A 17,409-nucleotide genomic window follows, 5' to 3' on the forward strand; every position below is an offset into this window, starting at 1 on the left:
TTAAAAGGATTGGGTTATAACAATCAACGAAACAAAACAAAAAAGTTAATGAAAAGACAAAATAAATGACTACAACAATTGGAAAGAAATTAGTATTTAATTTGTCAATTAGTTGATTCTAAAGGAGGCAAAATTAATTTTAATTTAGTTGTGATTAATTTGTGATTGATTAAAATTTTCGTTGTTTAATTGTTCCCGTTGAGGGTGAAGTTGTTGTTGTTGTTGTTGTTGATTGATGGCAGAATCTGATATTTGTACAAGAATTAACTTTATTAAGATTGGTGATTGGCCTTGATTGATAATTAACTTGATTACGATTAGTTAATCCAATGTATTTAGCGATTCCTGATTTAATTTTACTCTGATGATTAAATGGTGATGAAATTTTTTGATTAACTGTAATTAGTTTGTTGTAATTTTTACTATTATTGATTTGATCTCGTTGAGGTTGACTTTTGATTAGCAGATTATTATTATTGTTATTATGACGATTAAATTGATTGTGATGATGATTAAAGTATAATGAAGATGATGGAGATGAGGATGAAGATGAAGAGGAAATGGAAGACGATGAATTTAATTGTCCAGTAGTTAGATGATTAAGTCTACCTGTTGAAGAGCTGATTGAACTTCGAGGTGAACTTCCCATTGAACTTGTGATGGTTGATGATGAAGTTGCGGTTGATGAGGTTGACGAAGTGTTGGAGTGGGTGGAGGAAGAGGAATCATCTGAATATTGGGACGATCGGGAGGGCTGACGATCAGATCCTTCAGAAAATGAATTCAGTGAACATGATGATTCAGTTAATCCAATTGAATCTCGTCGGATTAGATTAGGATAAATTGAAATCATTGATCCTGTTGAAAAACGCAGATTATCATAGCTGGTGTATTGAGGTTCATTTGATGGATAAGGTTGACGATTATAATTAATCCAAACTTGTGATCCATTAATTGATTTACGATTAGCTAATGAACTTTTCAATTGATTTTGCTGATGGTTAACTTGATTCATGGTGATTGTTGGACTGTTATTGTTGTTATTATTATTGTTCATGGTGTTCATGTTATTGATTAGATTGATTTCTTTGTCTTTGTTAATTATTGGGTTGGTTGAAAGTCCATTAGGTGAGGTTGATTTGTTAATTGTTCCAATGCGACATCGACATGGATCATGTCGGTCAAGATAGTGACCAAGAGTATCCCAACCACCTCCGACTCGAACCATAACATGATTACGAAGAATCTTTAATAGAATAGAAACCAATTTAATTAGTTAATCATCTTCTCTGATTTGATTTAGTTTGTTTTCTTCTTCTTAATTGTTGATCAACTTACCCGAACATAGATCAGAACTTTTGGATTACCAACTCGATATTTACCATCGGCAACCTTGACCATTGGAAATTGTGATGGACAAGTACATCGATTGAGGAGATCAACAACCTTAATTAATTTTCGAGAGAAAATAACAATTTAATTAATAAGTGATTAGATCAGTTTCCATTTCAAACAATCAAAGTTAATCACGTTTCATATTTTCTCATGCTAATCAAAAACTAATATCATGAAAGTAACAACAACAAGATAATCATCGTAATCGTTATGATTAAATTAACGACCAATTTAAGTTAATTTTCATTGAAATTAAATTTTCGTGGCTAATTTAATAGTAAAGAAACTTAATCAACATATTACAAGTTAATAAAAGTCTTAAATCAACATTAACATTGTAATAACAATTAACCATTACAATTCAAATGACGATGATGATGATGATAGAGATAAAAAAGTTTCCTAATCAAATTTACTAATTGTTGATTATGGAAACTTACAGAAAGATTTTCAATCGTTGATTGAATGAAATGATATTGAGAAACTGATTACAATTAAGATGAATAATCAAACTAGTTTTCTTTCCAATGATAATCACTGAAAGAATCAAGACATTTAGCTAATTATTCATCATCATCATCATGGGAAGTGATAGACTTGAATTTGCCCTGAGGCTTCAGAATCGGAATATAAAAAAAGTAGGAACATGAAAATTCAATCTAAATTAACTGCTAATGGAAACACAGAATACTAATGATTTAAGTCACTTAATCAAGGGTCGTCTTTTTCTTGCCGTAATTACAATTACAATTAACGTTGATGATGATGATGGTGATGTAGGAAAGGCTCACGCAATCATCATCATCATCATCATCATCTCTTTCATGATGGTAACAATTTGAATTAAATTGTTATTATTATCAAAGATGTCGGGTGATTTACTGACCCAAACAAGGTAATCAGATTTGATTGTTGATTAACATTAATGATGATCATTTAAAAACAAGTGATTAAAGTTAACAAATCTACAACCAACATGATTTTAAGGAAAAGTCTCCAAATAATCAACCCATTTAATCAGTAGCATTTAAATAAATACTAATTTAAAAAACGAAATCTAATTAACAAATATTAATTTAGTTACGAAAGGTAAAAACGGAAACGGTCAGTTAATTGGTGATATACAATTAAATTAAATGTAAACAACAAGAAAATTGAATCATTTAAGTTGATTGGTGGATAATTTGTACAATTAGAAATCAATCTGATTTAAATTGTTTACAATTAGTTAAAGTTTTTCAAAGTAAAATAAACAATCAAATTGATTATTTTGCTTTGAAAAAAAATATCAACAACATTGAAATTAATGTGATCATTTTGTATTCATCTAAATTGAACAAGTTAATTGTGAATTGAGAATCACATTTTCAACAACAACAAAAAGTTAATTGTTACTGTAACAATTTATCAATAGACTTTTGTTATCATTCAATATGAAGTTGATAATAAACTTTCATCATTATCAACACGATGATTAAAGTAATACAATTTTAATCAAGATACACTCTCATTCATAAAACTGCAACAATCAAATGATAAAAGTAAAAAAAAAGTTTTCCTTTATCTGGATTAGATCAAAATCTTTTAATCCAATCAATGTAAACCTATTGATGTAACTTTTACTTTATATTTAACAACAATGGATAAACAGGTAACAATTTAGGTAAAAAAAGTCTTAATCATGATTAAGATTAAGATGATTAAGATAACAGGTAAGAGGATGGATTGTCATCTCCATCAAAAGGTGATACTTTTAGTGGTAAAAAAAAAGGTTAAGATGATGAAAAGGTGATGAGAATAATGAAAGAAATCATTTTAATCCGTTTTCACAATTAAATTGATCATCATTATCATCTTAATCATCGTCATCATCATCATCATTAGTTTCATTGAGTTAAGATACAATAGTGACAATCAGGATACTTTGATGATAAACAGTTAACCAGTTAAATTATCTGGAGAGTTGTTAGTTAGTTAATTTAGTTTCTGATTGTTGGGATGATATTACAATTTGATTAACCTTATAAACACACACAAAATCACAATTTACAGTGTTAATTGTTGTTAATTGTGAACTGTTTCTCATTTCATGTCATCTGATGATTGTGATGATGATGTTTTTTTTTTACAATTACAATCAAAATTGATCATCAATTGATTGTAATATCATATTGTGATTGTGATTGTGTTTGTGTCTCTCAATTATTGATGATAATGATGATTAACGGAAACAATCAGGTTAATTTAGCTTCCTGGTAACATAGTAATTTAGTTAAATACTAAATTTGTTTTAGTATTAATTGGTAACAATTAACATTTGACTTTAATATCATTAGTGTTTTCAGTTTAATCAATTGAATGGGTATTTTCAATGAGGAAGTAAAGTTAATCAATAAATCATTAGGTTTGATTGTTGTTTGTTTCATTACATGCAAAATTAAATTGCTCTTGATTGTTTGTCTGATTGTGTGAGTATTTATCATGACAATTAAGAAACTTTTCCGTTGACACATTGGTAAGAACAATTTTCCAAGAGAAATTAATTAACTAATTGTGATTTATTAATAACAATATTAAAGTTATTACAGTTTTAAATTGTTTACTGATTGTGATACTGATTAACTTAACCATGAAAAAAATTAGATTCTTAATTGTTATAATATCATCACAATCTAATCATTATCAATGTTGTATCATCTTCTTGTTGAATTGACACAACAATTAACTTAATCATTATGATCTTATTATTATTATTATCATCATGACACTTAACCTCAATTATTATATTGTTATATTTGATTATTATTATTATGAAATTTTCTTAATCATGATTATAATTAAGAGAAAAAAATTTCATCATGATTAACCTTGAAAATTTTGTTCATTTCTAATTAATAGTTAATCATTTGCAATTCAATCAATAATAATGATAGTTTATAGTTTAAACATGTTGATTAATTTTGTATTCTGATCATCATCATCATGTTGATTAAATAGTTTGGAAATTAATTAATCAAATACAATAGGACATTGATGATCAACCAAACCTTAATTGTGAACAAAATTAAAGCTGATTAACTTTTTGTTTTCTTGATCAACATTTTGATCATTAACACAAACTGATTATTGTTGCTGTTAATTGTTACTGATCAAATTGTTTAAACCTTGAAACAATAGCACCCAGAAACACAGATTAAACAAATTTAGCAGCTTAATTGTTGTTCAAATATATTATATTAGCAACAATTTAGGTCAAGATTAATCAAGAATCGGTTGAAAATGAACAAAATTAAAATCAGATTGTTGAAGAAAAACTTTATAAGGAAATGAGATTTGAACTCTACAATTTTAGACAATTAACTAACTACCAATCATTAATCAACCCTAAATACTTAAAGTCGCCAACAATTTACTAATTGTTAACTTAAATCCAAGTTCAAATTGAGTTATTATTAATAATGAATATAAATATATTGTATTACCAGGCCTACAATCAACTGGAAACAATTAGAAGTAAAAAAAAAATTCAATAACAATTAAATGATAATCAAGTTAACCCTGATTTAGATTGTGATGATTAACCTGAATAACATGATAATCTTGATTAAATTTAATCATCTTCCTGTCTTGATGATTCAAGTTGATTGTTGGAATCAATTTCAATTCTAATATTGATTAAGTTGATCATCATCTTGTTTCATTGCAATTTGAATAAATTGGCAACAATTTACTAAATAATAAGATAATACAAAGATTAATTTCTCATTAAAATTAACTTAATCATCATTGAGTTTGTTAATTTTTTTTATATTACTAAATCCGGTTCCATCCTCTGATAATCAAATAACTTGATTGTTAATTCCGGTTATCTGTTGATCAAATTTAATTCAGTTTAAGGGAAAAGGAAAAACTTTAAATTCAATTAACTATCCAATGGATTTTTAATTGTTTATGGTAACAATTTGTTCCTATTGATTGTAAACTAATTCAGAGCAATCAACTAATCAACATACTCGGTGAACCTTAAATAATTTAAAATTATATTTCAACATTGATATTAACATTAAATTAGATTGATTAACAAAGTAATTAAAAAAAATTCTCACAATTTAAATCTAAATCTCGTGACAATATGAATGGTTAATCAAAATTAATTTAGTTTCCACCTTAATTATCATCATCATTAAGATTCAATTAACCAACCATAAATTTATGTTGATAATGATCATAGTAATTAGTTAATTGTTGTAAAGTTAATTTGCTTTCACTATCATTACAATGGGTTAAAATTTAATTAGACCAATTTAAAATCATTAGTAACCAATGAATATGATAACAACAATTAACAACTGAATTAACAAGCAAAAAAATTAGGTGAAAGTTAATATTGATTAATCATAATCAAGATTAAAAAAAGACAATAATGAAAAGCGGAACCAATTTGACAATCAAATTAAATTGTTGACAATCAATTGACCTGAACAATTAAATTAAAAAAATGATAATCAAATGGGAAACGTTTTCTTGATTATGATTAACTTGAAAACTGTTTAGTTTATTGGATTAATCGATTCAACAATTAACTAAATTGAGAGATGAGAGATATTCAATTCTAATCATATATTAATTTTACAAAGTAGTACAACAATTTAAAGTTAATTGTTACAATCAAAGGAAATTTTTTCATAAAGAGTTAAATGGTTTTCTTAGATTTAGAGTGAATCAATTGATTGTGATTAAAGTTTTCAAAATGATTAACAGTTGATTGTTTGGTTAATTTAATTCAGGGTTAAGTGTTTCCATCTCAATCAGGCAAACAATTAACTTGATTGTGATGGTTAACAACTATTGGCAATCAAATTATTAATAATAACACAAAATGTTGTTTGTAGGGAATCAAATGATTTCACAATTAAATTTAATTGTTGCAAATTTGTTTTTCTTAAGGTTAATCCTTTCAAACCAAATTCAGTTGATTAACTAATTATTGTCATGCTTTTAAATTGATTGTTAAAACAAAACAATCAATCAAAATCAATTGATTCAATCAGTTGAACATTGATGATAATCAATTTTAATTGTAATCTGATATAATTAATTTGATCGTTTGAAAATTGATTTGTTTCTGTCAATAATTAAGATGAGAATCAATCATCAATTGATTAAATTAAATTGCTACTGATTTAATTTGACTAATATCATTAACAACCTACAAGAAAATCAACTAATTATTAGATTAATGTTTTGATTGTTTATTATTAAAGTAAATTGCTCAAAATTAATAACAATCAATTTACCAACATTGACCTTAAAATAATAATGAAAACTGATCAAGATGATTAACTGATTCACAAGAAATTAAGTAAATTGTTATCAATTAACTCATATCAATCAGCTAAATTGTGTCTCTTGGTCAATCTCCACCCTTAATTGTAGTTTATTAATCACCATCTTAATTATTACAATTAAGGTTTGTCTTGAAAAATTAAAAGTAATAATCATCATCATTATCTAACAATTGAATCAAAATGATAAATATAAATTAACTTTAATTGCTGTGTAACTATTATTGTGATCAGTTAATTTTTTGGTATTAATCAAAATCTAGGACAATGAATTAACTAATAACTTTAACCATAATCACCTTAATTGTTATCATTAATATATCTTAAAGGATTATAATTAAAATAATGATACTAAACAAAAACAATTAAGGGTTGAACCGTAAGTCTAAATTGTAATCAATGATCAAGAATTAAAATTTAAATTGTTGCTAAATCTTAAAACTTTGTTGTAAATTCATTTCAATGAATCAAATTTTCACAATTAATATAAATATAAATTGTAATTCAGATTTAATCATATAACTTAACCACAATTGACCAACAACAACAAGATAATCAGTAACAATTAAAGGTTAATTATGATTAATTACAATTTGAATGATACAAAATCAGTTTAATTTAGAGGAAGAATAAAAAAAAACTATTTCTATTATTAGAGTTAATCATAAATGATTTAAACCAATATGATTAGTTAATTATGATAAGAAAAAAAGAAGACAACTGAATTAAGTTCAGATGATTCTGATTGATTGGGATTAATTTAATTAGAAAAGATCGTTAATCAAAGTGAAAGTTTTTAAAGAAAATTTGAAAAAAGTTTCGAAACTTTTTTTCTTATTTCGTTAAACAATCAATTGACAATCAACCATTTTAAAGTGAAATTATTGATTAAGATTTTTGTGATTAAAAAGATTTAATTGAAATGATACTATTATTAAATTGTTGATTAGTTGATCAACGATCATGATGATGATTGAAATGTAATCACAATCAACCGAAGCCTTAACAATGAATTGTGATTGGAGTTTTTAACTTTCTTGATTCATATTGTTAATCTTTTCAGCAATTTGAAGTTGATTAAACTAATTCAATTAGATTGACACTTAGATAATCAAGAAGAGGATAAAAAAATCTCAATTGAATCAGTAGAAATTGAGACAAAATTTGATTGCTCTTAATTGTTAAGAAATCAGGTAAGAATCAACTAATCCAATAGGTGAGAAAAATATTAAAATGAAAAGATTGAATTGTGATTAAGATTAATAATTAAATCACTTCATTTAACTTACCCTTTCATGAAGACATTTAAGGTTATTGGTGACAATTTGAGATTCACTTTTAATTGTTGATGATTGTTTATCATCATTTGAACTGTTGTAATTATTGATCGTTGTTGTTGATTGATTAGACTCAATTGATTGATTGTCTTTACTTTCTGAGCTGATTAAAGATCCCATGTAACCAGAATCAGGTGAAGTTGAAATGGTTACCAATGAACTTTCATATTCACTTCCATCACAATTATCTTCAATTTCATTTTGATCATCTTCAATTAATTGCTCTGAATTCAATTCACGATCAATTTCTTGTTCCATTTGAACAATTAGGGGAGCAACCATGCCAAAGGCGGTACACTTTCGGGATACCTCAAGGAGACACAGAATAAATGATTTCTCATTTTTCCCCAGAACCAAATCATCAGTTTCAAATAGTAAACAATCATGAATTTTCAGCGATTTACACCAAGAGATAAAATTGGAAACATTATCTCGAGCCTGAAAGGTTTTCGGCTTAGCATTAGCCCGATATCTAAGCTCATCACCTTTGTAAATGGCTTGATTGTTATTATTTGAATCTGCTCCTCCTCCTCCTTTTCCAGCATCATTTCCGTTTCCTCCGGAATCTTTAGCATCATTAAACTTATGACCAATCGATAGTGCTTTATTTATCACATCATTAGCATACCTGTTGAAATAGAGATTGACAAAAATTGATCATTGATTGATTGATAATTACTTTCAAGATCATTAATACATTTATATTGTAATTAAATCGCCAATATTTTGCCAAATTGTCAAGTTAATTGTTCAATAATCTAGAGCCTACATTGATCCTTGAGGGTAAATTTTTAAACAATTTAAAATCAACACACACCCAGCACCTTGTGTGTGTGTGAGTGAGTGTTTATCTGAATGAATATTGTTCAAATTAATTGTGACTGTAAGAGGTTAATTGTTGTTGTTGTTGTTGTTATTTGATATAATTTGATTTCATATGTGTGAAGGAGTAAGAAAAATATAGTTAATTGTTGTTTACTTTGTTGTATCATCTTAATCATGATAACCATGATAAACTAACAAGTGGGATCTTTTAACATGATGAATGTTGATTGTTTGATCACAATTAACTTTTAACAATTGGACAAGTTTATCATGTGGTTACTTTGATTATCATGGATTTGGATTAAAGGTTAAGAGACTTTCAAGTTTCTATTACTTTTCTTACCTGCACAAAATTACACCAGTTTCAAGTTTGTGGATAAAATTATCGGCATTAATGTTAATTTCATATAAATTATTCAACCATTCAGCAAGATCCTCCTTCATGGCCCAAAGGTATTCCTCATTTGACCGGAAGTTCCGGTAAGATCTTGAATAGGATGAAGATGAAGTATCCAATAGGTCAGAATAAGTTGAATCGCAACTGGAATTCAGGTTAATCAGGGAAACTGAATTTTCCAGGGTTGAAATATTGTTTTTCTCACAAGCAGGAGACATTATTTGATGATGATGATGATGGAAATGATTAGTTAATTGTTGACACTATTTTCTGAAAAACTTTTGATTCTGTTGTTGTTGTTGTTGATTGTTTCAAATTCAAATGGTGACTGATGAAACTGTCAAGACAATCTTAGACCTTCAAGAGTAAATAATTTAAGATTAATTACTCTTATGAAGAGATTAAAGGATTAACAGTTGATACCTTTTCCAATCTAATCCCTTTTGCTAATTGGATTAAGTTGTTGATTAGTTTTCTTTTTCTTTTTCTTGAAATTTGAAACTTTTTCTACTTTTCTCTGGACACTTAAGGTTAATCCGTTTTCTTTTTTTCTTAATCCATGAAACCCTCAAGAAGTAATCAGTCAATCGGTAGTCACTTATTACATTATGATGATGATTATCTAGTGATTGGTGTTGATTGTAGCAATTAAATGTTATTAAATGGATTCCAAAGGTGAAGATACAATTTATAAAAAAAACAGGAACAATTTACTAAATCAAATCACCCAAATGGATTTGACTTATTGGATTAACGACCTGAAAAGATATAATATTTAAAAAAAAATCATAAGTAAAGTGATTACGATCAAGTTGATTAAGGTAATTGTTGAACAATTTAATAATAGTTATTCCTGATGATGAGTACAATGATAAAGGTGAAAGTTAATTGTTGACAAACAATCAAAGTGAAGATGAAAGTTTATAAAACAATTTCAACTTTTTCCGATTTTTTTTTTCGCGTCAACATTGAGATGGAAACTTTTTTTTTCTCATTCACAATTACAATTAATTGATTGTTGTTGTTACCAATCATTAAACTTACTGGTAACAGAATAACAACAACAAAAAATGATATATCAAAAACTGATATTAATTGTGATTGGGTATTAATATTGTTAAAATCAATAACAATCAACAATTTGAAATAAATAATAATTTACACAATGAAGGAAACAGTAGTTGAACAATTTAAATTATCAATGGTATTGGTTAATAAACAATTGAAACTTTGTATAACTGTTATTAGTTTAATAGATGATTGTTGATTGTTGGTTGTTGATTGCTGATTGTTGATTATCACAAAACTAGATTCACAGGGTTGATCATCATCAGTTTGAAAAAGGTCAACAACAACATGATACTAACCGGATTTGATTAGGAAAAAAGTTAATCAACGAACCCGGTTTTTTATTTATTCTTGATTAAATATAATCAACGAATATAAATCCGGTACTAATAATTAAATGATCATCAAGATAATAATGATTAAGATGATTAGTTTAACCAGAGAGAGAGAGAGAGAGAGAGGACATCGAATCAGTGAGAGGGGTGGGGAAAAAAGTTCTAACTCTAATTGTTACCGTAGTAACTTTTAATTAAGTTGATTAGTTGTAATATTATGTCGTTTCCTTTATTAATTGTTACCACTAATTGTGATTATCTTTATGATTATTATCATAATATAAGCTGATTGTTAACCCACAATCAATAATGATCAGTTTTCGTGGATATGTTTGTGTGTGTGTCTTTGTGTTTGTGTCTTGATTACACAATTAACTAAATTGTTGTGTGAAAAATAATCAAGGTTAATTTACCTAAACAAAATGTATGGTTCAAAATTAACAATAACAACAATGAACGTTAATCAAATGATTAAAGGCCAATCATATTTTTTAAATTGTTCGAGTTGTTATTTAATCATGATTACAGTTTTTGATCATTAATAATAATTGGTTAACAATTTGATTGGTTTGACTATTTGATTATATTTACTGTTACTTTCAACATGTTTTGTCATTTAATTGCTGCTGTTTAATTTTAATCATCACAATTGTCAGACAAATCAAATGGTTGATTATGATTGTTGTTTATTAAACTTCCTTGTGACATGTTAGTTATTGTCCTTTTTTTTAATTATCACAATTAATGGTTAATTGTTGTTGTTGATCAAGAATCAAATTTGTACGATTTGTTAATTTTACCAGTAATTTAAATTGTCATCAATTGTTTTCCTCTAATTTATATATGTGGATGTGTTTGTTAATTTACCAAATCAGTTTAATTTAAATTCCCACTCAGATGAATAAAAAAATTAAGTAAATTGTTCAACAAAAACCTTAATTGTTACACTAAATTTCAATCATAATTAATGCGTCGGAAGATGTCACCTACAATTAAGCTTAATTAATCATCGATATAATCAAATTTGATTGATTTTCCAAGAAAATTTAAAGTCAAATTGGGTGTTAATTACAATTAACTATCCAACACAATTGGTTAACTAATTGTAATTGTAAAATCTTTGAAAAAAAACAACAATTAATCAATTGCATATCCTTGAAATAGCAAAAAAAATTGATGATTAAAACTAAACAACAAACAACAGACAATTAGTTAATTGCCTTCTGTTTATACAGATTGTCAATCGTTGGTATTTAATTACAATTTAGTTGAATGTGATCAATTGATGATTAATTAAAACTCACCTATTATTATGATTGTTACGTTAATTATTATTATCCAAGAAAAGGTTAATCCAGTTAATGAAAAACTTTTTGGACACAATCACAAACTATTCACAGAAAATCACAATTCATTGAGATTAACAATTAACATTGACACAAATAATTAAGACAATAGTTTGATTGTCGTTAGAGTTAATTGTTGACTACTGTTGATTGTTTTCCATTTGCATGACGATAATCAAATTGTTTACTGTTGATTGTTGACACTTTTTTCATGTCGCTCTCGCAGTTTGTGATGAGAGTTTGATGTGAACTTAATTGTGAATGAATCTTAACTAAATTAACTTATTTAATCTTCCAACAATTAACAGAAAACATCAAAATTCACCATTTGAAAGAATCAAACATTTGGTTAAACCTTTTTTCTCGTATGACGACATTAAAGATCCTCCTTTTTACCTTTCTTTCTTTTCTGTCTATTTTTCTGTCGACTTTTTGTTCCATCTTCTTTCTCATCCTCATCATCATCATCATCATCATCTCATCCTTTACACTAATACTTTACATCATCTTCCTCCATCATCATCACCAGAATCGTAATGTTTATTTAATTCATCTCATAAAATGATCAATTGACGTTCTTACCTTTTATGTATTATATGGACAACTCATCATTTCCGTTTCCTTTTTAGTTTCCATTTTTCAATGATAACCTTTATTCATGTAAACCGATTCATGATATCGGGTATTTGTTTCATGGTTATCATGATATCTGAATATAATTTGAAATTTGAAACTTGAAACACTAAACAAATTGAAACAAAGTGTCATGATTATCATTTAAATCATATTGATTTACCTTAATCATTATAATCATTGGATTTAATTTGTTTCCGCTTCTGTTTTTTTTCATAAACAAAAGTAAACCAGTTTACAATTAGTTAATCATTGACCAAGTATATTCCAATTGATTCAGTTGATTGCTTATCATTGGGTGTTACTGATGATGAGGATGATAAGTTTATCATCCTCATCAATTGTCCTTTGATCACTTTCATTGTGTCGCTTTTTTTTTATTATTATTAATATCAATTTATTATCAATCATCAACAATCAACCTTAATTGACCCTTACAATTAACTCTGTCAATCTATTTATTTTTTTTGCTTTGATTTTTTATCAAATTTTAGTTTAATATTGTTCACAATTAAGATGATGATGATGATGATTATGATTATTAAGATGACAAGTTATCGGTTCTCGTTGTTCAAATGATTAAATTGATATTCTTGATGAGATTGAACTTTAATTGAATCAAAATTTGACGTAATTAGATTGACAATTTATACTTTATTGATGATTTGATTTGATGGTTAAAGTTGTTTAATTGATACTCATACAATTGATTTAATTGTTTAATCAGACTGATTCAATTGTGGTGTTGTTGTTTTTTTTTTGATTGAGGGAAAATTTTTTTTCTTAATCAACAATCAAGATTAAGGTTGATCATCAGAGCTAATTAAAGTTTAATCAGCTGATTATATATTGATGATGTTTTCCTTTGTCAATCAATTTAATAGTTAATTGTTATTCATTTTTTTTTCAAATAACAATTTGATCAGTAAAATTGTGCTAATTTGATTGTAATTAACATTTAAAGGGAAGATACAAAACAACAACAACAACAACAATATGATTCAGATAATTAAATTACTAAGTTAATTTGGTTAATATTTATTTTCACTTTTATCTAAATATTAATTGTTAGTCTCACTAATTTAAATTAAACATGCAACCAAATGATTAACTAACAAGTAAACAGAAATATTAATAGTAATCAAATGATTTACATTCAGTTTAGAGTTAATTGTGTTATTGTGAGTAAAAGATGATTAATTGACCAGTCGTCTAATTGCAAACAATTAACTTGATAGTTGATTATTATCAACAATTAAAGTTTTAAATACGAAGAACCTGAAGCGCCATCTATGAGATTGGAATACAACTAAAATGAGATGATCGAAATGAAAAAAAAAGTTTTTCAAATAAAAAGTTTTTCTTTGTTTAAAACAATTTAAATTGAATTTTGTGCGATTGCTATTAGTTAATTAGCTAATTATTGATGGACATTAAGGTTTGAAAGATGGAAAATTTGAAAAAAAAGTTCTATTGATGTTGTTTATCTTGATTAACAATGTCGACCTTGTTTCGACTTATTAATATTATCGAACTTGTTAGAACCATTTTCTGTACATTTGACCTGGTCAATCGTTCTGATCGTTGATTATATTAAATTGAACTTGATTTACCATTTAACTAATAATACTAATCACCGTGAAGAAGACAAAAAGTTTTTTTTTCTGTTGATTGACTTGAGAATTAACTAATTGTAAATTGACCTTAATTCAGTTAATATAAAACGATCTTGATTATCACTTTGACCTAAACATGAATATTATTATTATTATTATTAATTTGATTTGCTTGATAATTGTTGCTAATCGTTAACAATTTAAACTTAACAATTAATCAGCTGAATCTCTGGGATTTTAATTTAATTCAAGGTTATAATTAAGTGAGTAGGTTGATTATGAAATAAACCAGATTTTAACCAGAAAAACCAGAAAGTTAATCAAATTTAAAGAAACTAATCAATTTGTTACAATCATGATTAGATTAAAAAATTAAATTAAAAACCCTTTTACTTTGATTAGTTAAACAACTAACAATTTAGTCCATTGTTACAATTGGACGATCATTATATTAATTGTAATCAATGGAACAGGAAATTTGATCAGAAAATAAAAGTTAACTTTGGATAGAAATCATAATGTTAACCTTAATTGTTACTGTTCACCATCAACAATTAACTTGATCATGTTCAGTGATTGTGCAAAAGATAAACAATTAACAACACTGAGCTAATAATAAATTATTATTACTAATTGTCACCAATCATTGGAAGGACAATTAAGCAAAAAAAAAGGTAAAGGAAGAGAATGAAAAATCAACACTTTCCCAATCAAGCCAAACAATTGAATTAGATTTTAATTGTTGCTTTGATTTGATACTAAATTCAATTGATATAAAAAAAACAACAACAGCAACAATTTAACCTTAACCACTTTCATGATTTGATCAATGAAAACACCAAGAACAATTTAATTAACAAATCAAACTTTTCCTTTTATTAGAATTGAGTTTTTTTTTGATTTAATTGTTATGATTAAAAAAAAAGTTCCAATGATTTTCTTTAAAAAAACAAACAAAACATTTGATTACTGTAAAAATACAGTTACAAGTTTGTTAATTGTTCAACTTGAGTGTTGATTAGTTAATTATCTAAGATTAGAAGTAAATTGTTGGACAGAAAGATTGAAAACCTTGACAATAGATGAGAAAGTTGAGCATTTGAATGGAAGGAAAAAAAGTACAAAAGTAATTATGGTAAAGAAAAGGACGAAAACTTTTTTGTTCTCGAAAAGTTTTCCAAGCTCGAATGTGATGGTTAACATGGGCAACAATTAGTTAATTATTGGGGTGGAGATGCGCCAACAATTTGAATACCACAGATCATTGAGATGTGATAGTCCATACATGCTTGGTACAATTGAATTTGAGCAATTCCAGCGGCAAATTGTTCCTCGGCCTCTTTTTTACATTCGTTATGTTGTCGTAAGACTTGAGGCTATTTAATCAAATTGAATGGAAAATTAATCAACAATTAGTTAACAATTGAGCTTGAAAGGAATGAGATTTTTTACTCTCACAGGTTAATCGAGACAACAAACATTAATAACATTGCCTCTGGAAATTAACCATAGATGGTAAATCAAGGCTATCAACTGATTCGAGTGGGTTAAGATTTAAGTGAATTCGTGAATTGATTGAGTTAATTTAATTGATTCTCTTACCTCTACATCGGGTGTAAGTTTCTTGTTCTTGATTTCGGTTTCAGCTTTTTCGTAACGATATTTACCATCGGCGGTGAACCAGTTTTCGGCGTTAAGTGCACATCGGGCCACTTCAGTTCGGTGTTTTTCAACCGATTCTTGGGTAATGTTTTCTGGGAGAGTGATTGATTTGAGACAATTACTGATTATTTCGGCTTTTACTTTTTTTTCACTTTCTTTTGGTTCCAATTGTGGACATTTTCCCCAGCTGATTTGTGGAGGTTGAGGTGGTCCACCAGCGGCTTCCTGAGGTCCTGGTCCGGAGACTTGTGGTCCAGCCTGAAGTTGACCTGAAGTTGGTTGAGGTTGAAATTGTTGCTGAGGTAAACCAATTGATGAACCAATTAACACAGATGAAATTAAACAGAAACAAATTAATTTAAACATGATGATCAATCAGATTAATAGAGTCGAAAATTTTTTTCTCTCCACAAAATTGAAACAATTTTTATTTCCACAATTAAAAGTTTTCTATTAATTGGAAAGTTACAATCAATTTGAACAAAAATCGTTCGCAACCAACGATTAATATAAACATTGAGAGTGAGAAACTCACTCACTCTCACTCTCTCACTCTCTCTCTCTCAGTAGGAGTGAGTTTGATGAAGATAAAGGTAAGGTGGACACACTCAGGTAGGTGGTGGGATGGTAATTATCATCAGTGAGCCAGTGAGCTAATCATTAATTTGTGTGATATATATCATGGATTAGGAACCGGTCCTTTAAAATGATTAGTTAAAAATTAGTGTCAAGGGAAAATTTTCACTATTTAATCATCTTCATCATTCATCTTGTCATCCTCATCATGATTATCCAGTAATATTATTATTATTATTGATTATTGAATAATAATAATAATAATGATTCCATGACAATCAAAGTTAATCACTCGTCTTGTCTGGTTTAAATATTATAACTGTTAATTTGGTTTCATCTTTATGATTAACTTGATAAATTATTAGTCTTCATGTTAATAAATTGTTTGTTGTTTGTTGTTGTTGTTTTCTTGATGATTGTGGTTATATTATTATGATAATAATGATTGAATTGTTGTTTGATTGTCAATTGTTGATTGTTGCTGTTTATTTAACTACTCACTCTATCTCCTTGACATGATTAACGGTTGAATTAATCTAATGGGCTTTATGAACACAACAACTTGTAATTGACAAAATTTAAATTGTCCTGGTTGACCCAAACAGTACAATTAAAGTTTTACCATAACAATCATACAATTAAATTTGTCTGTACTTTGTTACTTTCGGACAATTAAACAACAATTTAACTCAACAACAACAACAACAAAGTAAATTAAAGTTTTCAACTTTTGTTAATTTGTTCACAAAAGTCAATCAATTGATTGTTTGTAAACTTCCTTGTTGGAAAATTAATTTGTCTGGTTTAACCATAAATTAATAATTATTTAAATTGTATTAATATTTATTAATCAAATTTACTAATCATCAACAAA

General features: G+C 27.0%; 2 protein-coding genes across 3 annotated transcripts; both read right to left on the bottom strand.

Moving 5' to 3' along the window:
* Positions 1-78: 78 nt before the first annotated feature.
* LOC128398235 (GAS2-like protein 2A) lies at positions 79-12,401 on the bottom strand. Of its 2 annotated transcripts, XM_053359065.1 has the most exons (6): positions 12,007-12,401; positions 9,723-10,057; positions 9,246-9,656; positions 8,030-8,705; positions 1,339-1,446; positions 79-1,246 (listed from the first exon to the last, which is right to left on the bottom strand). In XM_053359065.1, exons 3-6 carry the CDS (start codon positions 9,515-9,517, stop codon positions 170-172), a joined length of 2,133 nt encoding a protein of 710 aa, XP_053215040.1. In that variant the 5' UTR covers positions 9,518-9,656; positions 9,723-10,057; positions 12,007-12,401; the 3' UTR covers positions 79-169. The 2 variants fall into 2 exon arrangements, with proteins under 2 accessions (XP_053215040.1, XP_053215039.1); XM_053359064.1 differs by having other exon boundaries at positions 9,246-10,057.
* A 2,744-nt stretch (positions 12,402-15,145) lies between these two features.
* LOC128385454 (uncharacterized) lies at positions 15,146-16,445 on the bottom strand. The gene is made up of 2 exons (XM_053344321.1): positions 15,900-16,445; positions 15,146-15,673 (listed from the first exon to the last, which is right to left on the bottom strand). Exons 1-2 carry the CDS (start codon positions 16,323-16,325, stop codon positions 15,518-15,520), a joined length of 582 nt encoding a protein of 193 aa, XP_053200296.1. The 5' UTR covers positions 16,326-16,445; the 3' UTR covers positions 15,146-15,517.
* Between the last annotated feature and the right edge of the window lie 964 nt (positions 16,446-17,409).

This window comes from Panonychus citri, unplaced genomic scaffold (genome assembly GCF_014898815.1).
Source record: "Panonychus citri isolate SS breed McGregor unplaced genomic scaffold, ASM1489881v1 Contig00049, whole genome shotgun sequence".
NCBI lineage: Eukaryota > Metazoa > Arthropoda > Arachnida > Trombidiformes > Tetranychidae > Panonychus > Panonychus citri.